This window comes from Acinonyx jubatus, chromosome C1 (genome assembly GCF_027475565.1).
Source record: "Acinonyx jubatus isolate Ajub_Pintada_27869175 chromosome C1, VMU_Ajub_asm_v1.0, whole genome shotgun sequence".
Lineage (NCBI taxonomy): Eukaryota > Metazoa > Chordata > Mammalia > Carnivora > Felidae > Acinonyx > Acinonyx jubatus.
In genome coordinates, this window is record NC_069381.1 from 211,246,557 (window position 1) to 211,273,882 (window position 27,326).

A 27,326-nucleotide genomic window follows, 5' to 3' on the forward strand; every position below is an offset into this window, starting at 1 on the left:
CATCCAACATGGCATAAATCAAAAAGGGGACAACAGAAAGAAGAATGAAGGAGTGGAGACATAAAACTCAATGGGGGATAAGTTTAAAAAAATTCCTATTACAAAGACTTTTGCTATGGGCGTGGTCAAATTATGCCTAAGCTTCCTAGGAGCCAAGGTGAAAAGGGGGAATGTGTCAGTGACTCATTCTACTGCAGTCGGGGATAAAAACTGACCACGTGCTCAGGAGAAATTGCATCGGCACTAGGACGAGCTAAGTGATCTCTCTCAAGGGCTTTTATGGAAGAAGGAGCTTCGTGCAGTGATTTTTAAACTTTAAAGAGTTCCTTAAATACATGGATTCCCGGATTTATGTCCCATTTGGGGCAAGGCTAAAGTGGATCCCAGGAACGTGCATTGTAGAGGAAGTCCAGGTAATACATGGACCCTAGTCTATTCCATCCAGTAGAGTCTCTCTCCTGGACCCACAAGGTTTGCACAGGCACACGCCAACAGGCTTAAGACTCTCCTGTGCCTCCTTTGCTGTAAACTGGTGGCTTCTCGTAAAAAACACAACCAAGCACAAGTCATTCTGCAGGGTGACCTGGTTCAGGCTTCTGCCTGAGCAGGGGAGGCTCTAGAGGGGCTTAGGAAGGAAACATGGATTCTCCGTCTCCCCCGTGGAATCTCTGGGGAAGCTTTGGTGGAATCATCTTGGGACAGAGCTCCTCGATAAGCCACATAGGGGTGGTGTGTGTGTTGCCTGTTAACTACCCACTCAGAGTAGACTGGGGGTGGGGGAGAATTGGCATCCTTAAGGAAAATGAGCCCACGGGATCCCTCCAGGTGGGCCAAGATTTTCCTCATAAGGGACAGTGTTACGAATCTACGCTAGCCCACAGGCAGATAGGCAATGGAGCCACAAAGCTCCATGCTGTGGCGTCAAGGCCTTGAAATGTCTGGCCTGGAAAAGTTCCTTGGCAAGTGAGATGAGATTCTTCTTTTGGCCCCCAGCCCACCCCCAACACCGGAGTCAAACATCCGCAGAATGTCTTGCCTTGTGCAACATTACTTCCTGGTATCCCTTCCAAGGTAAACCCTTTGTGAAATATCCACCAAGGTAATTGAAAGAGGCGGCTTGTTCTCTGAAAACATTATCTCTAAACCCGAGACAAGGTCGGGGCAACAGCATTTACCAAATATGGCAGCGTTACTTGTGGATGTATTCTTTCTGGTTTTAATTAGCCTGCTTCTTCTGACGTCTGTTGAGGCCGTTTTTTAGGTTGAATTCATAAGACCTTTTTGGCCAAGGATAAAAGAAAGCCCAGCTTTCTACTCTCTGGATTAGAGGGACAGAACTCTGGGTTATCCCCGTGTGGTTGCAACCGAGCATTAGGCTAGTCAAGAAGAGGCAGGTAGTGGTTCTATTTTGCCTTTCATGGAGTTAAGAAAAAAGTATTTTTTTTTAAATTTTTTTTAATGTTTTATTTATTTTTGAGACAGAGAGAGACAGAGCGTGAACGGGGGAGGGGCAGAGAGAGGGAGACACAGAATCCGAAACAGGCTCCAGGCTCTGAGCTGTCAGCACAGAGCCCAACGCGGGGCTCGAACTCACGGACCGTGAGATCATGACCTGAGCCGAAGTCGGACGCTCAACCGACTGAGCCACCCAGGTGCCCCAAGAAAAAAGTATTTTTTAATGTTTATTTGTTTTTGAGAGACAGAGAGACAGAGACAGAGTGTGAGCAGGGGAGGGGCAGAGAGAGAGGGAAACACAGAACCCGAAGCAGACTCCAGGCTCTGAGCTGTCAGCCCAGAGCCTGACATGGAGCTTGAACCCATGAACCCCAAGATCATGACCTGAGCCGAAGTCAGACGCTTAACCAACTGAGTCCCCAGGCGCCCTCCAAAAACAGCTTAATATAATTCTAGAATCATTACCTTGTGTAACCAGCACCCGCACCCAGAAAGAGAACGTCACTGCCACTCCAGACAGTCTCTCTGCCCTTTCCCCTGCCCTGCTCCTAAGGGTAACCTCTGACTTCTAACGGCGTGGATTGCTCCTGGCCTGGTTCGATACTTTATGTAAATGGAAGAGTTCAGAATGTTCTCTTTTGTGTCTGACTTCTCGCGACATCGGCTTGTGAGATCCGTCCACACTGTTCCACGTTATTTCGTGTCTTTGCTGGAGAGTTTGTTCTCATGGCTGGGAAGCAGTGATTCTCACAGTGGAGCGGGCCTCAGGGGGTTAAAACACAGATTGCTGGGTGCCCCCCTCAGAGCTTCTGATGCACGAGGGCTGGGGTGGGGCCGAAAGTTTGTATTTCTTCCTTTTTTTTTTTTTTTTTTGTTTCCTTTTGAAAGAGAGAGAGTCAGAGTGCGAGCAGGAGAGGCAGAGAGAGACAGAGGGAAACACAGAAGCTGAAGCAGGCTCCGGATTCTGAGCTGTCAGCTCAGAGCCCGATGCAGGGCTCGGACCACAAACCGTGAGATCGTGACCTGAGCCACCGACTGCGCCACCCGGGCGCCCCAGAGAGAGTTTGTATTTCTAGCACGTTCTCAGCTGTTACCGCTTGGCACGCCTTGAGAACTACCTCTTGGGCACATCCCCTTTCCTCTGGAAAAGGAGTCTGGGCTTGTTGTTACTGTTGTTTCCAGAAATCACTGAGGGGCAACACCAAGTGGCAAGAGGGGTGGAGGGACAGGGTGGGGTGGAGGCCGGAGCTGGCGTTCCCAGGGCCAGGGTGGAACCCAGGACACTGTCCTGAGCTGACGCTGGCCTCTGTGGTGAGTGGTCAGCTGGGGTCAGAGAGGATTTAGTTTCTCTGCTGTCCTGTGCCTAACAGGAGGCTGTTAACGATTTGAATTCTTGTGGCCTCGCCAGGGCTCTCTGGCTCCCTCAGGAGTGGGCAGGATACGGTGGGGGCTTCCAGAACATAAACTGGTTGGATACCAGAGGCCCCAGGGTCCAGCTGCGCACAGCACCAGCGGGCTCACTTTCTTCTTCTTTCCAATGTCTGCCATCGCTCCGGCTTCAGACGCAGGTGGGCAAGGCCCCCAGTGCCCTTCCTCTGTGTTGCCCCTCACCCTGCACCATGTATCATACACCCTTGTTTTTTAGCCTGGGTCCTCTGCCAGACCTTCCCACTCCTTCTCTCAGGGCCTCATCTGCTTCAGGGGTTTAACTGTTTCCCACGGCCATGCCCTCCTCAGAGAAGCTCAGTCATTTGCCTAAGATCACACAGCCGGTAAGTGGCCGAGGCTGAATTCGAACCCGGGTCTTGCGGTCCCGGGGCCCTGCCCCACAGCTGAGGGGAAAGGAGTGACTGCAGTGGACACAGGGGAAGGCCAGGCATGAGCTTAGGAAGCAGCGCAGCCCTAATCAGAGAGCAAAGATCAGACAGGGCACATGGCAGGAGACAAAGCCAGAAGCAAGGCCAGACCAGCCCTGTTCTCTCTGGGGGCTGATCTATCAGTTCCCGGGGCCTGTCCGGCAAGCCCCTCCCTCCACGTGGTATGGTGGCTTCTTCATGGGGAGCCCGGGGCAGTTTGGCAGCAGGGGCTCAGGCCAGGTGCAGGGGTCCTCCCCACAGTGGCTGTGGCCTCCAGGTATCCCGGTGACAATGACGGCCAGTCCCAGGCTTCCTAGTGAGTGGGGGTGGGTGGCTGCCTGAGCAGCTCACCTCTTGTATAGCCCAGCAAGTGTTGGGCGGTCTTCCTTCTGTAGAGCCCAAGTCAGGCTGAAGTCAAGGGACCCGGGAGTGGAGGGGACCCCAAGGTGTGGCTCTCCCTGGCAGGCTCTCAGGATGGGTCTCCTTGGGCTCTTGAGATAGCCTCAATCCTCAGCTTCCCATCTGAGGGAGGGCCATACCTAGCTGGCACGGGGTTGAACTGGTCAGTCATTGTCCTCGGTGGGTTCCATTTATTCACCCGCTGAGCGTGGCTCTGTCTGACTCTGCACTGGGCCCGGGGTCAGGAGGCAGACGTGCTCCCTTGCTCAGGGCCCCAGGGGAGCAAGCGGGAGCCATATTCTGACACCTGCCATCATCCGAAACATGAGAGCACCACATCCTCAGGCTTCTCTTTCCCTCTGGAAACATCTCTCACTTGTGCGGTGGTAAGGCAAGCATTCAACGAGATTAGGGTGCCTGCCATCACATCAACATGCCTAAGCGTTAGTGACACTCCCTAAAAAGGCTATGCTTTTTACTCTTTCCAAGTAAAGAGTAAAGGACTGATCCACTTCTTCAAATTGTCTTTACTTTTTAGTAAAAAAAAAAAAAAAAATTCAAGATGGTAAAATGTTTATAGTTTTCAATATAAAAAGCAGGGATAGGGTTTGGAAAAAAGGAAGCAGGGGTCATCAGAGCCTTGGCTGTGTCCCAGTGAGTGAAATCTATGCCTTGTCCCTGGGGACTGGCTGGTGGCAGCTCCTGAGAGTCCTGTCCCCTCTGGGCACCTTGGTGACAGCAGTCACTCTCAGCTGGCTGGGGGAGGAGAGGGCTCAACCTACTTTCTCAAAGCCCCAGCAGCTCCTGGAATGTTTCCTTTATTAAGAGAACTTTTACCTAATTAATGGAAGCTGACCCTCTTTCACTATTTTCCAAATTCAGTCATCAGACAGGCTGTGAGCGAGAGGAGGGAGTGAGCTGGGGACAAGGACCACTCCTTCGGGGTGAGTGGCCTCAGCTGGCCACCGCCCTTGGCAAGCTCCCGCCCCGCCAGTGGGCCAAGGTCTGCTGGACGCAGCCAGAGGGACGCCGGCCAGGGCAGCCAGGCTCCCCATCACAGAGCAAAGCAGACGCTACAGAAGAGTGGGCATGTCATTTCCGTAGCCAAACAGGGATATTTATATGCAGGAAGTTGCACACTCAACACTGGGTCTTTGTGGAGTTCTCGTTGTGGGGCCATTTGCATGTTGGAGTTGCTGTGAACTCATCTATCAACCCACATTCGAGAGGATTTATAAAAAGGCCTGCTAAAAATGACAAGACCAGTATTGATGTCTTAGTCAGCTCGGGCTGCCTTAACAAAATACCACAGACTGGGTGGCTTCAACAACAGAAATTTCTTTTCCCATAGTTCTGGAGGCTGGAGGTGTGAGATCAGGGTGCGGGCTTCTGGTGAGGGCTCTCTTCCTGGCCTGTAGACAGCCACCTTCTAGATATGTCCTCACATGGCCTTTCTTGGTGTGTGCCCAGGAGACAGAGGAGGAAGGGAAGAGGGAGAGAGACTTCTTCTTAGAAGGCGACTAATATCGTCATGAGGACCCACCTTCTTTTTTTTTTTTTTTAATTTTTTTAATGTTCATTTATTTATTGAGAAAGACAGACCAAGCACGAGTGGGAGAGGGGCAGAGAGAGAGGGAGACACAGAATCCGAAGCAGGCTCCAGGTTCCGAGCTGTCAGCACAGAGACTGATGCGGGGCTCGAACCCATGAACCATGAGATCATGACCTGAGTCGAAGTTGGGTGCTTAACTGACTGAGCCACCCAGCCCCCACAACCTTTAAAAAAATTTTTTTTAGGCTGGGGACCCCACCTTCTTGACCTCCCAAAGGCCCCGTCCCCAAATGCCATTACACTGGGGGTTTGGGCTCTAACAGGAATTTTGGGGAACATGAATATTCGGCACATAACAACTGGCAAAGGAACAAAGGGGGGTGCGATCAAAACGGCTCCGGGGATCCAGTCCTTTTGCCAGAAAGCGGCCGTCCTTCCCTCCTGTTCTAGAACCCCTTCCTTGAGAGTTGGCTTCATCCTCAGCCCTGGAAGGGGAGGACCCTGAGTGCCCCTGGTGCCAGCCCCCTGGCCACAGCTGCCCGGAAGAAAGTGGACCTTTGACCCAGTAGGAATCAAGCCAGAGGCTGGGCTGAGCCAATCAGATTTGCTCTCCCAGTGATGAAGATTGAGATGAGGACCAGGCCAGTTAAGCAGGGGGGCTCCGGGCTGGATGGCCATGGGTGGGGGGGGGGAGGTGCATTTTTAATTGTCCAGGACAAGTCATATAGAGGTGTAGCAGTGCAGCCAGTGTGGAGAGAGACAGAGACAGAGAGACAGAGGGAGACAGAGAGAGAGTGTGCAAGGCAGAATGAAAGCCCAGGGAGAGAGACATGCGTGGCATTCCCATCTCCCATTTCTGGTTCCCAGCCCTCGGCAGGCTGGGTGTTAGTTTTGTCCTTCAGTTCCTTGTATTTTTCCAGTAAAATCTCTTAAAGTTGTTTTCTTACCCTGGTTTGAAGGGATTCTAATGCATCACTTCCCAGTGGTCCAACACTGGATGCCCTATCTGTGGTGTGTCTGGTTGAGGACGTGAGGTTGAGCTGGGTCCGTTGTGTCCTTGGGTCGTGGGTGGATTCTGTCCACCCACACGTTGGTATCTGCACAGTGCTAGGCCCTGGGGCCCCAGCAGAGCAGGCAGCAGGGAATTCCCCAACATGGCTCATCATTCCAAGCATGACTCCTCTGGCTTCTCTTTTCCTTCTAGAACCTTCTGTCATCCGTGCAGTGCTGGAAGCATTCTAAGCGACTCTGTGTGCCTCCTGGTAAGTCCTGTGATCTCCCCAGAGGCCTGCAGTGGGAGGGAGGTGCCTCAGGCCCTGAGGAAGGTATACCGAGGAGGTTAGGTAAACTGAGGTTTATGGAGGTGTGCACTGTCACAATTCAGACCCATTTGCCTGTGCCTGGGCAGAGAGGGGAGCAGGAATAGCCAAAAATTGCAGAATGCTGGAGGCCTGTGGAAGGTGAGAGAGCTGTGAGCTAACGGGCAGAAGGGCCAGGGTTTGTTTATTTGTTTGTTTGTTTGTTTCTTTCTTTCTTTCTTTCTTCCTTCCTTCCTTTCTTTTTTTCTTTCTTTCTTTTTTTTTAAGTTTATTTATTTATTTTGAGAGAGCGCACGTGCACGCACACACGAATGAATGTGGCAGGGGCAGAGAGAGAGGGAGAGAGAGAATCCCAAGCAGGCTCCCGACTGTCTACACAGAATCGTGAGATCGTGACCTGAGCCGAAATCTAGAATCGGATACTTAGCTGAGCCACCCAGAAGCCCCAGGGCTAGCATTTCTGTGTTGGTTTGGGTAAGTGAGTTATTCAAGAGGGAGATCTTAAAAAAAACAAAAACAAAAACAAAAACAAAACAGCAATAGTGGCAGAGAAGTTGAGGGGCCTTTGGTTTCCTTCAACTATTTCTCCCCTAAAATATTCAGAGGCTTGGGATGAACCTAGATAGTCCCCTGTTCTCCTTCCAGCTGCACGGGATTTTGAACCAGTGGCTGTGAGCTGATTTTTAGAAGTACAACCAAATATCAAAAAATTAATAGCTACATAGTTGATGCACCTTAGAAAAATTCCAGTTAGCACATCAGACCTGCGATTTCATAGGAATTAATACTTAGGACGGAAATAAATAGAGAATATCCTGTAAAGCCAATCTGTGGAAAATATTAGCAGCACAGGTGGTACACAGCTATGTTAACAATTGTAAACGTGCAGGGTAGATGAGTGACATTCCAGAAACACTGGATTGAAATTACCTGGATGACCCAGACACCACAGAATTCATTTGTCTTCCCACCTGAGGCTCTCTTCCCTCTCTAGTATGGCAGGGCTTCCCAGAACGAGGCTCACTCTGAGCAGCTGCGATATCTGGGAGCTCTTAAGACGTGCAGAATCACGGGCTCTCCCCCAGACCCGCTCAGCCAGCAGCCCTGGGCAGGCTGGGGTGGGTGGGGACAGCACCGTGTGGTGACAAGCCCTCCGGGGGTTCTGAGAAATTCGCCTCTTCAGCCTTCTGAGACAGGACCTCAGTGAGGCTGAAAGTCTTTTGAAACCGAGGGTAGGAGGGTGTGTTTGTACGTTGTGCGGGGTGGGGTGGGGCGGGACCGTCCACGGCTTTCCTCAGGCCCCAGAGGGTGAAGACCACTGCTCTGATGTTCCTGCACCCCATTTCTCTGCCGCTTATTGCCGTGTTCGTGAATCCGTGCACTTTAATCATAAATAACCCAAACCTTGCTGGGCCATCGGCTAGGGACATCCAGCATGAACAAAATGGCCGGTGGGTACGTGGGACCTCCCCACACCAAGGAGACCCTCGAGGACCTAACCTGGGGCTGCCCAAACCCCCCAAATCACAGCAGAACTGGCACTGTCTCCGCAGAGCCTGGGTCTCTTTGTGTTTGTGCCCCTTCCCGAGTCCATGCTGTCTGTCCATCTGGGCTGCTCCTTTTATTCCTCCTGACAGGGCTCTGGGTGTGGCTTCCAGCTTGGACCGACCGTTGGGTCCATGCTGGTGCCCCACGTGGTCCCGCCATCTAGCTCCTCAGAGCTCCGTCCTCCAGGGCTCCACCCGAGGGCCGGGCCCACTCAGTCCACAGTGAAGCCCACAGAGACTCCTGTTCATCCACTGACCCCTTCCTCTATCCAGCAACTGCCAAGCACGCACCTGCCCCTGGCCCTGTGGTGATGGACGAGTGGGTCCGATGGTCATAGCACCCGACTATAGGCCACACTGAGGTCTCCTGGGGCTACAGCTGGCCAGCCCCCACTCCAAACTCCACCTGGCGGGGTTCTCTGGTCCTGCAGAACCTGGTACATAGCACAGATGCTCAAATCACAGACCAGGGTCTGCTTCTCCAACTTGGCCACTGCTGTGTGGCCACCCCCCCACCCCGGTGTAATCACCAGGGTCCTTATAAGAGGAGAGCAAGAGGGGCAGAGAGAGATTTGCAGGTGCTACCATTGGTGGCTTTGAAAAGGGAAGAGGAGGCCACAGGACAAGGAATGGGGGCGGTCTCGAGAGGCTGGAAAAGACAAGGAAATGTTGCCCCAGGAGCTTCCAGAAGAAAAGTGGCCCAGATGACACCTTGATGTTAGCCCAGTGAGACCCATTTTGGACTCCTGTCTTCAAGAACTGAAAGGTGATGTGTCTATATTGTTGTTAAGTCACTAAGCATGTGCTCATTTGTTATAGCAGCAACATGAAGCTAATACACTCTCTTTCCAAGTGGAGCCCTAAATCCAGGAGGTTCACCCACCATTGATTTCCTCAAATTCTTTCTTCTCTTCCTTCCTTTCTTCCTTCCTTCCTTCCTTCCTTCCTTCCTTCCTTCCTTCCTTCCTTCCTCTCTCTCTCTCTTCCTTCCTTCCTTCCTCTCTCTCTCTCTTCCTTCCTTCCTTCCTTCCTTCCTTTCTTTCTTTCTTTCTTTCTTTCTTTCTTTCTTTCTTTCTTTCTTTCTTTCTTTCTGTGTTTATTTATTTTTGAGAGAGACAGAGACAGAGCACAAGCATGAGCCGGGGAGGGGAAGAGAGAGAGAGAGAGAGGGAGACACAGAATCCGAAGCAGGCTCCAGGCTCGGAGCTGTCAGCACAGAGGCCAACGTGGGGCTCGAACTCACAAGCTGTGAGATCATGACCTGAGCCGAAGTCGGACGTTTAACAGACTGAGCCACTCGGGTGCCCCATCCTCAAACTCTTTCCATACCAGCAGTTACCAGACTTGGTTTTTTTAAGATTAGAGCATTATGGTTTTGCCAGAAAAAGTACCTTCACTTGTCAAGAAATACTCACTGGAGGGAAATAATTACTGGGTCAGACGAGCTGAGACCTTGGGCAGGTGTACCGTCTCCCCCGTGGAGAACAGGCAGACCTGAGTGGCGCCATCAGGGGAAGGGAATTTCCCAAAGCTGGCTGGGCTCCAAGCACTTGTAGCAGGTGGGCAGACTTGTCCGAGGATATCAGTTCTCTTTACATCTGAGGGTTCTCATGTACACCTTCGTGCTGAGTGCTCAGTTTTCTATGTGAACTCATACATCTCTACTGCTTTAAGTCAACTTCTATATTAGAAAAGAGGATCTATTCTTTTTTTTCTCTATTGGGATAACAGTGAAAGCCAAGCCCGATAGAGTCATCATCTCACAAACGTTCAGGGCAGTCCTAATGATCATTACTACCTTTGCCCCATGTCCTCCATGTGTACCATGGAGGACGTAGAAGTTCAGAGAGGTCAACCAACTCAGCGAACGTCACACAGCCAGAACGTGGTGGAGGCAGCCTGGCTCTGTCAAAGAGCAGGATTTCTAAACTATTCCTTGCCACCTTTAACTCAGGACATTCTGACGTGGAGCAAACAGCCTTTCCTGAGAAAACAGCCTTGTAAGATTATAGAGAATTCAGAGAGAGATAAAAAGGAGACAGTGACCCAGCCTGGGGCCAAGCAGTTAGAGTATGGCCACCTTGGCCTCCAAAGCCTGTGCCCCACCCCCAGTTAAAAGATGCATGCACATGTACCCATCCTCCTTTGTTTTGACAATTTCTGTGATATTTCTCCAAGGGACACACAAATAATAACGTTTTTCCAAACACAGCCTAGGTGGGTCTATTTATGTTAGATTGAGCATCAAGATGGCTTCCTTGTGACCCCCAGCTAGAATCTCTCTGTGTCTCACCATTGACTTGGAACCCAAGTTTGCCTAATACAAGGGACTTCGATCTTTGCCTCTGGACAGGTTCCCAAGAGGCCAGAAAACTGTAGAAAGAATGTTCCAGGGAACAGTTCTGATACCGCAGGCACTAGGAAAAATTGTCCAAGTGCCAGCTGCCTTTTCACTCCGGAAACAAAAACCCTTACCATCATTTTGAAGTTCAAAGCTAACTGCCTTAAAAAGGAACTTCAAGAAAAGAAGGCTGTCCGGCATTCAAGAATCCACCAAGGAATGTTTTTATCACTCAGATGAGAGCAAAAAAAAATATCTTCATAGACATACTCACTTTCATGAGTGGATTTAGGTCTATAGAGCATCATGAAAAATAAAGCCCATTATGCCAGGGTTTTATAAACGTAAAAAATGCTTGGAAGTTTTTTGTCCCATTAGTGGGATTTAACGGGAATCTGTTTTGGCTCAGCGATGCCGAGTGAATCAGCTGTGAGTGGAAATTTGGTTTTCTTAACCTACCTGTTGGGACAGCAGTAAGGAGGGGAGGAGAGGCAGCCGAGGGGCCCTGGGAAAGGGGCAGGGGCTGCTCATCTTTGTCACATCTTAACGGCCCAGGACAGGCGTGCAGCAAACACTGACTGGCTGAAGGCAGTGCTAAGAGGTCAGTGTGGCAGGAGCTCACTGCTGGTGGCGGGGGGGGGGGGGGGGGGGGGGGGGGGGGCGGGGGGGGTTGAAACACTGACACAAGCAAGCAGGTCGTATGAACTTGTCCTCGGGATTGAGCAACACTTCCTGAGTCAGCCACAGAGAAAACCCTTGCCACTTCCAGATAGGACCTGGGGGTCAGGGTCCTCAGGCCCAGCTTGCCTTCCTTCCTTATCCCAGCTGGTCCCTGCCCCAGGGGATCCCAAGCTTCTCTGAGCCTTTGAAGGCATCATTCGAGATGCTTGTTCTCTGGGAAGCCTGTTCTGGAGGCTTTGTCTCTGGAGGAAGCATACTCATTAAATAATAATGAATCAGCGCCCCATTTTTAGACTCATCAAAGACCTGGAAAACTGACGGGCAGAGCTTCTAGCCGTGGGAGACACCGGTGCTGGTGTGTGAACCTCCAGCCGAAGTGAAGGCGACTGAGGCAAGGCCAGCTAGTGCTGGAGTACGAGTGCAGGGTGAGTTCCCCGTGGGGTGTGTTGGCCATACAGACGCCCCACTGTGATCTCCAGGAGGCTTTGGGGTCCAGGCATCGTGGGTGGCAGACCCCCTCCACCCACCCTCCCTCCTCTCCAGCACACCTGTCCTCATGCTTCACCAGGTCCACACCTCTGCCTCTTCCCATCCCCGTGCCCTGGGGGGCTCCCACTCCACCTTGCTAAAACTCTGCTGTCCCTTTCCCGAGAGTGTGCTATTTGAAGGGCTTGCAACATTCAGTTAGGGTACGTGTGAAAAAAATGACCTTATTTTCAAGTTAGAGAGTCTGCTTTATAATACATGAAACCCTACCCACCAATTCTCCTCTTGTAAATAATTAAGAAGTGATGTAAGGTTGTTTAATGATACTCAGCTCCAAGGCCACTTCTCCACGCATCCCTTTGATGATAACCCCCACCTTCATTCCCCCATCCCAAAGGGTGGGCCAGTTGAGGGAGAAAGAGTGAGACATGGCCTGACCCAGGTTCCCAGACACCCAGGTTCTTAAGTAGCCACCTGAGCTATTCTCCCAAAAAAAACACACGAAGAGATGTTCCAGGCAAATGCCACCCCCCCTTTTTAACGTTTATCTATTTTTGAGAGAGAGAGAGAGACAGAGACAGAGACAGAGCACGAGCAGGGGAGGGGCAGAGAGAGAGGGAGACACAGAATCGGAAGCAGGCTCCAGCTCTAAGCTGTCAGCACAGAGCCCGACGTGGGGCTCGAACGCACGGACTGTGAGATCCTGACCTGAGCCGAAGTCGGCCGCTCAATCGACTGAGCTACCCAGGCGCCCCTAGTGCTCAGTCTTTTGCCCTGACCCAATGTGGCCTCTGGGGACTCTCAAGGACAGCTGCCAATCAGGGAAAGGGGTGCAGGCTGACAGTCTTCCCTTGGGTATTTCCTCCATGCCTGGAGCTCCACAGCTCCCAAATTGGGGAAAGGTGACCCCAAGGTGAGGAGGCTGAGGGGAGCTCCCTGAGACGCCAAGGAGAGTTCTGGAAAGAAATGCCGGTAGGCTCAGAGATGTAACCTCCTGGCTGAGCATACCAAAATGCCTCTGAGCCCCACAATCCACCCCCATCTCTGGAGTGAGGAGGGTATTCTGTGCCCCCTTCCTGGAGGGAGGGCCCCTAACCTGGCCTTGGGGCTCTGATTCTCCTCCGCCACCCTGGTCGCCTCTGTGCCCCCAGCCCCTTTGGGAAGCCTCACCTGCCCAAGGTGCTCGGCAGTTGTTTGATGAAGGAATAAAGGAAGGAATGGTGTCATTCTGTGGTGGTGCCAGGGGTAACTCCAGGCGACAGAGCTGACTCCTTACTTGGGGAGGCAAAGGGCTCATGTGCGTGGGGGATGCTGGACTTCGGGCTGGCGGGCCCGCTGGCTGCCCAGACAGGGTCCGCAGTGGAGCCAGTAAGGCTGGGCTGTTAGGTCGGCCTCCGCTGAGCCTCTGGGCTGCTTTGTCCGCTGATGTAAGCCCCCTGGGCCTCCCAGCTGAGGCCAGAGAGGCCTCCCACAGGCAAGGTGGGCTCTCCAGGCAATTGTCTTCCTCCATCTCGGGCCACCGGGGACAAAGCTGTGGCCCCCTACTCACACTGCCTTGGTTCTAGCCCCCCTCTCCAGGGGCCGGAGGAGGGGGTCCTCCCAAGGGAGGGGTTTGCAAGACACGACACTTGGGACTCCAGGAAGGGACGGGGTTGAGAGTGGGGCTGAGGAGATGGTCTGATGTCTGATTTCCCAGAAAGCTTAGGACACCCACGGAGACACTGGTTCCCAGTGCTGTGAGCTGCGCAATGCCAAGGGCACTGGAGAAGGGGCAGGAATGAAAAAGGACGAAGAAAGCCTGAGTGAGAAATGGAGAGGGGAGGATAGAGATGTGATGGTGGGCGGGGAGGGGGTAGGCAGTTGGGACGTTCCCACCGATGGTCTCCCTGCATTGGCACGAGCCTTTGCCCGAAAGGCAAACACACGTGTGGGCAGTCGGCATAACACGGCAGAACGGTCACGCGTACGGGAGCAGCGGGTCCTACCTGAGCTTTGCCAATGACCGCGAACGTCCCGAATTTCAAACCGAGAGAGAGAATGAAAGAAACTACGCCATCACATCCAAGAGCATGGTGTCCCCAGACGTTTGAGCCACACCATGCTTTGGCTTGACGCCAGACAGGTGTGCAAGTCTGGAAGGTTGGGGGGAGCGGGCCTTTTGTCCTTTTGAGATGGGACCCTGAGCAGCAGAGGCCCCGGCAGAGGGGGCAGCATTGCGATGGGCTACCACTTCGGGGCTAAGATTTCCGTTCCCAGGTGTGCTTCCTGACCTTGAGATTTGAGCCACGGCACATAGTAATCACGGTTGGTTTGGCCCTTCACAGTTTACATACACGTTTTTTTATTACGGCTGGAGCCACGAGCAAGTGACCTAGGCGGCCACACAGGGCTCTGCTCTTAGAAAAGCCCCTCACTTGGTTTAATGCTCTACTGTTGCCATTCTCAATAATTTTTCATTCTTAATATTTTTGAAATTCTTAATTAATTTTGAACCTAGGGCCTCACAAATTCATTTTTCATGGGGCCCTGCAAATTATGTAGTCAGTCCTGGGTTATTATTTTTTTAATCTCACTTGCCCCCCCCCCCAGATCCATCACAGGAGAGGAACCTGGAATGGATCATTACTCCACTTCACAGATGGGGAAACTGAGTCCCGGAAGGCTGTGGTGAAGCCAAGACTAGACTTGGTCTCCACAGTGAAATCTGGGGCTGTCTTTTCTCTCAGGGCTGTCTCTCAATGAGTGGGTGGGTGGTGGCCTCCTTCCCCTTCACGCACCTGCCTGGGGTGTCTCCAATCCTGCCAAAACCCCCATTCCATCTCTTATTTCATTTTCTTTCATTAAAAATACCAAGATCATTTGCTCACCTGCCAATGAGGTGCTCCTGGGGGGTTGGGCCCCCCTCGACGACTCCTTCACCTCTCCTCTGTCTTGTCCGGGGCCCCAGAGCAAGCCGCCGTGTCCCCAGCAAGATCTGTGCACCCTCCACCCCGTCTCAGAGAGCCTGCAGCCAGGTAATTTGTCCTCTCCTGGAGAAGGCTCCCTGTGAAGCATTTCTGACCCACGTCGGCTCAGAGCTGGCCCCGTGCCCGTGACAATCACTTCCTAGCTGGGTGTTTACCTTCCTGGGCTCCATGGGCCCAGACAGGGTGGAGGCTGAACACCTGGCCAGAGGATACGGAAATGCAGGTGCTTACCCATGGTCAAGGCCGGCAACGGCTGTCACCAAACCCTGGTACAAGGTAACAGGCCCAATGGTCCCGTGGCACACCTGATCCCTCACCCCTCAGCAGTAGCTAGGCAGCCACACAGCACTAGAATCTGAAGCTTGGGAATGGGCTTGGGGTCCCCCAGGGTTCCGTTCACTTCTTGCACGTTGCCATCATGCCTCAGCTTGATCACTTCCGGGTGTGGGACACTCGCCGTTTTGTGAGGGAACTTGCTCCATTATCATTCTTGCTAGCACCTACCTTCTATTCGGTGACAGGTACCGAGCTAAGTCCTTTATTTAAGCACTTCAAGTAATCCTTGTGTATTCTCTATGAGCAGAGACTTATACCCATTTTAAGAATGCCAGAACAGAGGCTCAGAGAAGTTGATCATCTTGCCGAAGGTCACACAGCTAGTAAGTTGGGGATCCAGGATTCACACTAGCCCAGTTGGTTCTAGAACCTGGATTCTTAACCACTACCATCATTTGCCAAGTTTAATTGTCAGAATGTTCATTTTTGTAAACTCAAATCAGCCATTGTATTCGCTATCTCTTGCTGGCCACAAATTAATCCCAGACGGGGTGGCTTGAAACAACACACATTTGTTGTCTCATAGTTTCTGTGGGTCAGGCATCAAGGCACAGCTTAGGTGGTTCTCTGCTCAGGGCCTCACACAGGCTGTAATCTAGGTACTGGTGGGGCTGGGATTATATATCAAAGCTCCACTGGGGAAGGGTCTCCTTCCTTGCTTATGAGGTTGTTGGCAGCATTCAGTTCCTTGTGGGCTGTTGGGTTGAGGGCCTCAGCTCCTCACTGACTGTTGGCCTAAGGCCACCACATGGGCCTCTCCACTATGACACCTTGTCACCAGGAAGATGGAAGTCACTGTCTTTTGTAGTCTACTCACAGAAGTAACAGCCTATCATTTTTGTTGCCTTCTACTCATTAGGAGAAAGCCGTCAGGTACAGCCTACAATCAAAGGTAGGGGATTACACAAAGGCATTAATACCGGTAGGTAGGGATCGCTGAAAGAAAGAAGAGGAGAGGAGAGGAGAGGAGAGGAAAGAAGAGAAGAGAAGAAAAGAAAAGAAAAGAAAAGAAAAAAGAAAAGAAAAGAAACGAAAAGAAAAGAAAAAAGAAAAGAAAAGAAAAGTAAAAAGAAAAAGCAGGCCATTCTTGAAAAGCTATCTACACAGCCACCTGATTACCACAAACACTGGTTTCAGTTTTGCCTCTGAAAACCAGAGAGAAGTAGTCTCATCCATCCATCTGTCCATCCATCCATCCATCATCCACTCATCCATCCATTCACCCATTTACCCATCTACCAATCCATCCATCCATCCATCCATCCATCCGTCCATCCATCCATCCATCCATCCAAACATCCCTTCATTCAATTAACAAACATTTCAGCAGGATACTTTAAGCCAGACCCCACATTATTAGGCTCAGAAGATATCAGAATAAATACAGTTATCCCTACTCGCCTTCACTGTCCCCCACCACCAAAGGTTCCTGGTTGGGCTTCCACATATACAAGCATTTCAGGGAGTGTCCGCCGAACAAGCTATTCTTCAGGAGCACCTTTCCTTCAACTGGTCCTTATATGCTACACTTCTGCAGCTCTTTTTCTTCGTGCTCACTCTCCTTTCATTGTTGCACTTGTTAAAAACCCTTATCTTAAGCAGATCCTACGTGTGAAGTGTTATGGTAGCCGGGGCATGCATGCCTGTGTGTGTGAGTGCATCTGTGTAGGGTTCCATCTGATTTTCTTGGCATGCTTTCCCCCTTCCTCATTAGCAGTTTTCTTGTCTTCCCTTAGCTCCCAAGGGAAGTGAGCCTGAAGCTTTTTGGAGACACCCCTTCTGCCACATACGCCCAGTGCAGGGCTGTGTCTGCAGTAAAGCAGACATTTGGTGGGGTGCCTGGTGGAGTGAGGGCAGGGGTAGAGCAGGAAGGTTACGCTCCTGGGTGGGCAGGGCCAGAGGGGCGCAAGGGGAATGTGGGCCCTGGCCCTACCTGCTTATGTCCCCATCTCCTGACCCTGCTCCCCAGGGCCCAGGGCTGAGTGAGTGAGCTCTTAAGAGAGATGATGTGGTCTGTGGGATTTACATCTTGAGGTGGCCAGTGGATGTCTTGGGAGAGGAACTGTCAGATCTTTCATATGGGAGACAATTTATTTCATACCTTTGGTGAGCATCTAGTAAGTACAGTTACTGTGCTAGGCACTGGGGATACCATTGGTAGCATCTTGAAGGTGAATCTGATTTCTTTTTTTTTTTTTCTCCACCACTCCATCTCACTGCTTCGGAATAGACCTCCAGCAGCTCTTATCCTGACTAGTGCAACGTCCTTTAAACAGGTCTCCTGGCTCAATTACTTCCAGTCCATCCCACTCCGTATGCCTTGTGAATCTGCTAACAGCCCTGATCTTGTCACTTTCTTTCTCAAAAACACTTTACATAACCTCTGAGAACAGTTTCATGAGCATTAGTCTAGAAATGTTCTGTCTGTATATAACCTCTCTCTCTCTCTCATACACACACACACACACACACACACACACACACACACATCTGTATTTTCCTTAGGTGGGGTCACAGCATGTTCACACTGTTCTATGTTGTCTTGGTGTTTTTCCAATTCTGCACACGGTGGAGTCCTTCACTCTTTAATGACCAGCTACTACTTCCCGTAATATCTTCTGGGATGATACTGAGTGCCATGGACTGAATGTTTGTTTCCCTCCAAATTCGTATATCGAAAACTAACCCCCAAAGTGACAGTATAGGAGGTGGGATCTGTGGAAGGTGATTAAGTCATGAGAATTTGCCTCTGAGGGACCTATAAAGTCTTTACAAGAGAGATCCTGGAGAGCTCCTGTGCCCTTCCACTATGGCCATCTATGAGCCAGGAAGAGGGGTCCCACCAGACACTGAGTTTGCCAGTGCCTTGATCTTGAACTTCCTACCCTCCAGAACTGTGAGAAATAGATTTCTGTTGTTTATAAGCACCCCCAGTCTATGGTATTTTGTTATAGGATCCCAAATGGACTAAGGCACTGAGAAATCCCTTTCAAAACCTGAGATGTCCTTGATCAGAAGCTTTTGTGATGTTTTCTGGGTGATAATTTTTGATAGATCACTAATGGGCTTAATAATCACAAAATAATCATTTTAAATAACTATTATAAATGTGCATTGGCAGAAATTGAATGTTCAAGTGTATGAAGTTGAATTCCTTATTAAGAGAATGTCTTTTAAGATTATCTAACTTCCTGTGTTGAGTTTGCTCTTGGGAGTGGAGAGAGGAGAGGACATTTCAATGTTTTAAGTTTAAAAAATTGTAGTGGTTATTTTAAAAATACATTTGAGGGGCACCTGGGTGACTCAGTTGGTTAAGCATCTGACTTCGGCTCAGGTCATGATCTCCCAGTTCATGGGTTCAAGCCCCACATCAGGCTCTGTGCTGACGGCTCAGAGCCTGGAGCCTGCTTCAGATTCTGTCTCTGCCCCTCCCCCACTAGTGCTCTGTCTCTCTCTGTCGTTCAAAAAAATAAATTTTAAAAAATGTTAAAATTTTTAAAAATACATTTGAAATATATAAAGGCCTGATCAGGGAAAAGAACTGAGCAGAAGCATGAATAATTACCATGATATCTATTGACCACCTCTGGGCCAGGCTCTGTTCTAAGCACTTTACACGAATTAGTTTGTTTAATCATCACTACGGTCTTACGATGAGAGAGCCAGGTATACAGAAGTTCAGTAGCTTGCCCAAGGTCACGTGAAATTTCCTGAACATACAGAAATGCTGGAAAAAAATATATATATATATATTACATATATCATATTTGATCTCAAATACATATTTGATCTCAAAAGTAAGAAAGGTAAATCTCCAGGTGCCATAAATAAATAGGTAATTCTATATTTACCTATTTCTATTTCTATTTCTATTTCTATTATTTCTATTTACTAGCTGGTGAGCTAGTTTTTTAGGGACTGTACAGACATAGCCAGGGTATATGCTTGTTTTAAGTTCCCAGCAGTGAGGGCACAAGAATAAATACTCTGGACCTGAATACAGCAGAAAGTTTAGAAAGGAATTATGTCTCAGACGTAAAAAAGAAAAGAAGTCCCAGGCCATGGGTAGAAATAGAATCACTGAAAAGAAAATAGAGAACAAGCTGGGTTTGTACATGGGGTTAAAGCTTTTGCCACTTACAAAGTGCAGATACTCTAAGATAGAAATTAAGAAAAAGTTGAGAAACTGTGAACCCTTAAGACTTAGGTTGAGACAACTGTGGGGAGGCATCCACAATCTGGGGCAATTCTGGGGGCATCTCCACCGCCACCCCCAAAAGATAATCCCCAATGAGGATGAGCTCATACATAAAAATTATAAAACATTTGGGGAAGACCAATATGGAGGAATAAATGAATATAAATGATTAAAACATTAGTGTAACAAATCATAAAACATTTGAGAAAGTCCAATATGAAGAAAAACGTTCCATAAAAATGAGAGTTGACATAGGAGGAGATGAAAACAATGGAATAATATAAAAAGCGACATTTAAAAAATAAGTCTGTTTCAAGTGCTTAAAGAGGTAAAGTAGTAAACTATATAAAACAAGAATAGGAAATTAATTTTTTTTTAAATTAAGACTTCATTTTTTAGAGCAGTTTTAGATTCATAGCAAAATTAAGAGGAAGGTACAGAGATTTCTCATTTACCCCCTGTCCCCACCCATGCACAGCCTCCCCCACTATCACCAACCTCACCAGGTGGTATGTTTGTTACAATAAATGAATCTTCACAGACACATCATTATTATTCAAAGTCCATAGTTTACATTGGGGTTCACTCCTAATGGTGTACATTCTATGGGTTTGGATGAATATATAATGACATGTATCTATTATTTTGGTACATTACAGAGCATTTTCACTGCAGGAAAAAAAATCATTTATGTTTCCCCTACTTACTCACCCCACCTCTACAATCCCTGGCAACCACTGATCTTTTTACTGTCACTATTGTTCTGCCTTTTCCAGGATGTCATAGACTTGGAATCACACAGTGTGGAGCCTTTTCAGATTGCCTTCCTTCACTTAGTAATATGCTCTGTCTTTTCATGGTTTGATAGCTCATTTGTTTTTAGGGTGGAAGAAAATAATTAAAAAAAAAAAGTAGTGTCAAAGAAGAACTACATAGAAATTGTAGAAATATTAAAATGTTGCATTAAAAAATGCTTAGCTATGGAGAACCTGGCTGGCTCAGTCAGTAGAGCATGTGATTCTTGATCTCAAAATTGTGAGTTTGAGCCCCATGTTGGGTCTAGAGATTACTTAAAAATAAAATCTTAAAAAAAAAAAAAAAGCTCAGATAGACACAACTTTAGATTTGATCATTTGAGCAATATATCTACCTTCTCTGGTCTCTGTAGCTCGTGTGCTTGCCTTTTCCCCCCAGATAGATAATCAGCACTTGGAGCTCTGGGACCTCATCCATGACCTCTCTTCATCTCCTCGGTCAGCATGGTGTTGGCTACATGGGATGTATTCGATGAATACTTTTGAACAGTTAATCAATTGATCCCTTGGAGTCAAATGTAAGTTAAATTTGAATGCTGAATCAAACCCATTTTTAAACTTTTTTAAAAAGTTTATTTATTTATTTTGGGGGATGTAGGGCAGAGAGAGAGAGAGAGAGAGAGAGAGAGAGAGAGAGAATCCCAAGCAGGCTCTGTGCAGTGAGCGCAGAGCCCATCACGGGGCTCAGACTCCCGAATCATGAGATAATGACCTGAGACGAAATTGAGTCGGACACTCAACCGACTGAGCCAGCCAGGTGCCCCAAGCTCATTTCTATACGCTCTTTAGGTCCTTTTAAAACCATACTTCCGCACTCAGTGGTCTGGCCAGGATAGAGTTAGTTAATAGCTACCCTTAAGCCACATTTTAAAGTCTTTCATTATATTACTTACCATTGTTTTTAAGCTAATACCTTTTTATTTTTTTATTTTTTTTAAGTATTTTATTTTTTTAACTGTTTTTAATGTTTATTTTTGAGAGAGAGAGACAGAGCGCAAGCAGGGGAGGGGCAGAGAAAGAGAGGGAGACATAGACTCCAAAGCAGGCTCCAGGCTCCGAGCTGTCAGCACAGAGCCCGACGCGGGGCTCAAACTCACAAACTGCGAGAGCATGACCTGAGCCGAAGTCAGACGCCCAACCGACTGAGCCACCCAGGCGCCCCAAGATAATACCTTTTTAAACTAATAATATTCATATGCACCTAGAGGAATACAAGGAAGTAAATAAATATCATTGTAGTCCCACTAGTTAAAGTTAATTAAAATTAATTAGTTTTGTTCCATGCAGTGTGCTAAGTTTGGGGGGTAGAGCAGTACGTATTTTGATATAATTTTTGTTTATTTTTATATAGATTCTTGAGTGTACAAGAAACACATTTACAAAAGTGGGATCCTACCTTGTATGCCATGTATCCTGCTTTTTATACTTCCCACCATCCAGGCATTTTCTCATGCATTACCTAATCTTTAAAACATTTAAAAAAAATTTTTTTTAATGTCTATTTATTTTGGAGAGAGACAGAGACAGAGACAGAGTGTGAGTGGGGCAGAGAGAGAGGGAGACGCAGAATCCCAATCTGGGCTGTCAGCAACAGAGCATAACGCAAGTCTCGAATTCATGAGATACGAGATGACCTGAGCTGCAGTCGGACGCTTAAGTGACTGAGCCACCCAGGTTCCCCTTTAAAACATGATTTTAATTAACTGGTACCTAATATTCCATTGTATGGATGGATAGCAATTGCATTCACCAGTCACTATGCCTACGCTTATTAACCCACTTTTAAAACACCTCTTCTGTGGCCCAGTGAGTTAGCCAGAAGACAAGAAGAACTTAGTAAAGGCATCAGCTTCAAGGTGATTCCCAGACTTCCCACACATGGGGTATGAGTCAGAGCTAGGAGGCTGGGTTTACTGGGCTTTTCACATAGGCTGGCCTTCGGGTGTGGCTTTTTTCAAAGAAAAATTCAAGGTCAGACCATGACTGTCTCTCTGAGAACACTGAGAGGGCTCTAGACCAGAGCAGGACAGGGAGCCCAGAACGTGCCATCCAGGGGACACCTCTGCTGTGAGGCAGCCAGAGAGAGCTGACCCCCGGGACAGAATGTGCCAAGGTGTGGCTGCACCTGGCTCTGAGCTACCGGACCCGTCTGGAGCTCATGGTACTGTGAAAAGACTTTGGTCAGTGGACGGGAGGGGAACAGATTAGGAAGACCTCCCTCAGCCCCCCGTCCTAGACTACAACAGAAAGCGCACCTTGAACCAGCTGGACTGCCTTCTGATTTTTCCAGCTCCTTCAGCCTCAGCCACACAGTCTGGTGGTGAGCTGAGGCGAGGTGGGTTATGCAGGTGGTCCCCGAAGTACGACGGTTCAGCTTAGGATTTTTCAGCTTCAAGATGGTGTGAAAGCAGTATGCATTCAGTGAAAACCCTACATGGCGCTTGGAATTTGGATCTTTTCCCGGGCTAGTGATGTGCAGCCCATCCTCTCTCGTGACGGCGGGTCGGCGGGGGCTCCTAGCCAGCCAGCGACCCCCAAGGTCAACGACTGGTACGCTGACAGCTGTTCTGTGCCCACAGAGCCGTTCTGTCACTTTCAGCACAGCATTCGATACATTACATGAGTTAAGCGACAGTTCATTACAAAATAGGCTTTGTGTTAGACGATTTTGCATTAGACGATTAGCCCAACTTGCGGGCTACTGGAAGCATTCTGAGCATGTTTAAGGTGGGCTAGGCCAAGCGAGGATGTTCAGTAGGTTAGGCGTATTAAATGCATTTTCAGTGTGTGGTGTTTTCAACTCCTGATGGGTTTATTGGGATGTAACCCCATTTATAAGTTAAAGAAGCTCTGTATTTTCTGGCTGTGCACACGCGGATGACTCATCCTTCTGGGAATGAACTCACGGTCCATGAGTTAGGCTTGGGTATGGTGGGTGCGGAAGAAAAGGGCTCTTTGCCAGGTACTAGCACCTAGTGAGTCCTTGCCACATGCCAGATGCTGGATTAAAAGATTTAAATGGGTTTATCTTGTATGATCTTCACGGCATTGGCCCTGCCGGGAAAGGTAGCCTCATCCGTTTGCTCGTTTGATGAGCACTGACGGAGCACCGATGATATACCAGAAACTTCTCTCAATACTGGGTTGTAGTAGCCGATGAGGCATATAGTCTCTGCTCTCACGCAGCTTGGAATCTACTGTGATGTTTTTTCTACCATTTTTCAGAGGAGGAAACTGGGGTCCAAGAGGTCAAGAAAGCTGCCTTCCTTACCCAGCTGGCCCTGGCAGAGCCAGAAAAGGAGCCGAGTCTGGCATGGCTCTAGCCTTTGCCTTTGCCCTCTCTGTACTTCCAAAGTGTCCCAGGCCTTGGGAAGCTCGGTTCCTGCTGGGCACACATTTTGCTCGTTGCAGCCATTTCAGAAGCAAGCTTGATTCAGGCTGTCCATGGCTCATTCTGATTCACTATGACTGTGCAGGGACCTGGACAGACTTCCTCCTGGTTAATGAGTACCAGCGTCCTAACTGGGCCAGGGCTGGGCCTGGAAACTGGCATCGCCCTGGAGCACATTGGCAGATGAGTGGGTGACAGAAACAGGGCCTCCCTTAGATATATATAGGCACTGGCACAATAGAGGAGGCCCTGAGACTCGAGATGAGCCCAGAGGAACTCAGGAGCCCCACTGTTCTTCTAGAAGCTGGATTGCCACTGCCTCTGCTATATACTCTGACTTCCCACCCAGATGCCAGGATCTGACTCGGAACACTCTCCAAAAGCTGACCAACAGCTTTTCTTGGAACTGACCTACCTGTTCCTTTGTTAACATAAGCAAGAGCTCTTCTGTGCAAGGTAATTATGAAGTGACAGCAATATGGGAATGTCTTAGACCATGGCAGTTCTAAAGAGCAGGACAGCTCATCACCCTCAACCCCCTGTCTTGGCACCCACTCTGTTCTTGGGGAGCCCAGAGTACCTGCTGGATGGGGAAAGATGTGGAGAAGGCTCTAGTTGGTCAGCTCAGGAAAACTCCTCATTCTGCCCCCAAGTTATATAGCTGGTCTGGACTTGGAGAAGGCAGCTCAGTGGTCCTATACTGGCATGGGAATCAAGAAAGTTCTTCTCAGCCCGGGGTAGGAATCCCAGCAATGCACTGGGCCCAGGCTGAGTTGTTGAACCCATTGGAAACAGAGTTTTCTTGGGAAAAGAAGCTGCTGGAACTTCAGTCTTGTGGTCCCCACATGCTTGCTTTGCTGGTGCTGTGGGCAGTCCAGATGCGGGCAGCTTCCTGCTCTTTGGAGAGCTGGTATTTCAACATGGTAGCCAACAGGCAAACATTCCCCCCAAATCTAACCCCCAAGAACAAGGGCTATTCCCCTGGGAAAAGCTGCAGAGAGTGCCTCTTGTCTTGTTCCCAAAATTATTGGTTCTCTCTTATTACTAGACGTTCCTGGAGGGCAGGGACCAGCACTTATCTGTTGATCTGTTTCCTGGCACCTAGAGGGTGCTCAGTGCAAATCTAAGCTGCCAAGGTATCTTCCTGAAGTGGGCACATGGAGGCCTCTGGATGTGAAAGGCACCCATAAGGCTGTCCTCTCAACAAGAGAGAGAAGGCAGGCCGGACTACTTGCGTTTTCTAGGAAAACCTTTTCGATCTGAGTCTCAGCTATGGGTCCCATGACAGCAGAGCCCAGTGGTTAGGGGTGTGGGCTCTAGAATCTGGCGGCTCCAGGCTCGCACCTGGGGGGCCACCCACTCCAGGAGGCCACCTCCTGCCCCCCTGACTCCACTTCTCAGTTTCCCTACATCCGAGATGGCAGCACTAAAGCCAGCCTCTTGGGTTGGGTGGGGAAAAGTGAGCTTCCTTATATAAGATGCTTTGCTCTGGGCCTGGGCCCCACAAGACCACAAGCCATGTCAGCCACTGGTTCCTTTGTGGGACCATCTGAAATCACTGCAATTCAACCATTTTTGACCTACAGTGTGGTGGTTTCTCATGGCTCAGCCTGACATTGTCACTTGGCTGACTGCCTGGATGGTGGCATCTGAGGCTGGGTTATGCTGAGGCCCCCTGCCCTCCCCTCCCCCAAGGAGTCAGCCCCCGCTGGAGATGGAGGGGCCTGCACGGTCACCTCCTAGAGCTCCCTTCTTGTCAAGTGGGGAGATGGAACCCAGGGAGGTAAGTTCTTGCCCAAAGATACACAAGGAGGGGACCTAGGACTAGAATCTGATTTTTTTTACTCCTAATTCAGTTCTCTTCTCTCTATGTTGCTCTCAAGCTGCTGCCATGATATGGGAGCCAGAGCTGGGTCCAGATGGGCCAGCTACCAACACAAGGTGCTATAAAGCACCAGAAATGTAACGAGGTGCTGGAAGATGGCATTTTCCAGAACCCCTCCCAGAGTCAGTACTGCAGGGAGTTAGAAGTGTCTTTAGTCCCACCTCTGGCACTTAAGTGTTAGTGAGCTCAGTTTCCTCATCTGTACAATGGGATTAAAAAAGTGGCGATTTCATAAGGGTGTCACGGGTATTAAATAAGTGAATATTTATAAATCGTATTGTAAACACTAAAATTCATAGGGGTGCCTGGGTGGCTCAGACGCTTGAGTGTCCGACTCTTGGTCTCGGTTCAGGTCATGATCCCACGGTTCTTGGGATCGAGCCCCATGCAGGGGCTCTGCACCGATTCTCTCTCTCCCTCTCTCTGCCGCTACCCCTTGGCCCCCACCCCTTGGCCCCCACCTGCGTGTGTGTGCGCGTGAGCTCTCTCTCTTTAAATAAATAAATAAACTTAAAAAAATAAAATACAGTTTATAAATACAATTTACAAAAAAACTTTTTAAAATATAGCAGAGCACTTAAAAGAGTGCCGGCCCTTCGTAAAGGCCGTGTAAGTGTTGGTTATGATGATTATGAAGACATTTTTGGATCGGTATTGTCGGTGGGTGTGCCAGTTCGGGCGGGTGCTGAGTTGCCGAAAATGAGATGAGCCCTCCAGATTCTCTTTTTCCTCCGCACCTGCCCTCCTGTGTCTGCTTTGGCTCAAAATACACATGGGGCAAAGACTCAGCCTAGCAGCCCCTAGGGGACAGGGTTAGCACATGTCCACAGCCTCCCCCTCCATGCCAGGCTCTTTTCCCACAGGGGTGTGGCTTTCAGCCTCACAGGTTTTCAGAGGGCAAGGCACTGGTGGGGGCATTTGTGAGGTCAGGTACGGCCATCCCTGTCGAGTGCTCGGACAGGTCCTGGCCCTAGCGAGCACTATTGGTATTTGGCAATAAAGTTAAACCCTTCCCATCCTCACTAGAACACAAACTCCACCAGTCCACGGATTTATTTATTTGTTTGTTTTTATTCACAAAGCATCCTGAGTTTCTAGAACAATGCAGGGCCCAAGGTAGAAGCACAATAAATATTTGCTATTTGAATGAAAAAATTTGTCCCCACCCTAAAGGAGAGCAGAGTCTAAGGAAGGTGTCTGGAAAACAGTGCAAACCTGGAAGCTTGTAACCAATTCATCTTCTGCAACCTACCCGCCCCCCCCCCCCCCATCCCACACCCTCAGCAACAGTTCCCTGGGGCCAAAGGAGGGACTTCCTAAAAAATAAATCGGGTTAGATCACTGCCTTGCCTAAACAAATCCGAAATCTTCCCATTGCCTCCAGGCTAAAATCCAACTCTGATGGTCAGTGAGCACCAGCTCAACCTCGTTAGTCATCCCGGAAATGCAAATCAGAACCACAGTGGGATGCTACTTAACCCCCATAGGATGGCTGTTATCAAAAAGACACAATAACCAGTGTTGCATTGAGAGATTGGAATCTTGACATGGCTGGTGGGAATGTAAAATGTTGCGGCTGATGTGGAAACAGTCAGGCAGTTAGTGTTACCATATGACCCAGCAATTCCACTCCTAGGTACATTACCCAAGATACACGCCCAATAAACTGTTGATCGGTTTTCTGGAGAACGCTATTTACCCTGCCTCTTTCTTCCCCATTTCATTTTTATTTTTAATCATATTTGATTCTTCCCCATCTACATTTCTTTTTTTTTTTTTAACATTTATTTTTGAGAGACAGAAAGAGACAGCGCGTGAGCGGGGGAAGGGCAGAGAGAGAGAGGGAGACACAGAATCTGAAGCGGGCTCCAGGCTCTGAGCTGTTCAGCACAGAGCCCAGACGCTCAAACCCATGAGCCGCGAGATCAGGACCTGAGCCGAAGTGGGACGTCAGAGGCTTAACCGACTGAGCCCCCCGGGCGCCCCTCCCACCTACATTTCATAACAAAGTTTCAACGTAGCCACCCTTCTGTCTACTAAACTCCATGTTCCTGGATGACGGTTTCCAGGTCCAGATTTTACCATGAAGACTTACCTCT

General features: G+C 49.2%; 2 protein-coding genes across 5 annotated transcripts in view; one reads left to right on the forward strand and one right to left on the reverse strand.

Moving 5' to 3' along the window:
• Positions 1–14,726, reverse strand: part of NGEF (neuronal guanine nucleotide exchange factor) — a 107,632-nt gene extending 92,906 nt beyond the window's left edge. For both annotated transcript variants that reach the window (XM_027047445.2, XM_053215971.1), the window contains exon 1: positions 14,504–14,726. In XM_027047445.2, coding sequence (XP_026903246.2) covers positions 14,504–14,690 — 187 coding nt within the window. In that variant the 5' untranslated portion in view covers positions 14,691–14,726. The remainder of the gene's footprint in view (positions 1–14,503) is intronic.
• Positions 1–27,326, forward strand: part of NEU2 (neuraminidase 2) — an 86,976-nt gene that overhangs the window by 52,432 nt on the left and 7,218 nt on the right. For 2 of the 3 annotated variants that reach the window (XM_027047469.2, XM_027047476.2), the window contains 3 exons: positions 6,467–6,524; positions 8,807–8,894; positions 11,444–11,575. The gene's annotated coding sequence lies outside the window, so the exon portion shown is untranslated. Of the gene's footprint in view, positions 1–6,466; positions 6,525–8,806; positions 8,895–11,443; positions 11,576–22,548; positions 23,799–27,326 lie in introns of those variants that run through there. The other variant, XM_027047457.2, reaches the window with a different exon arrangement.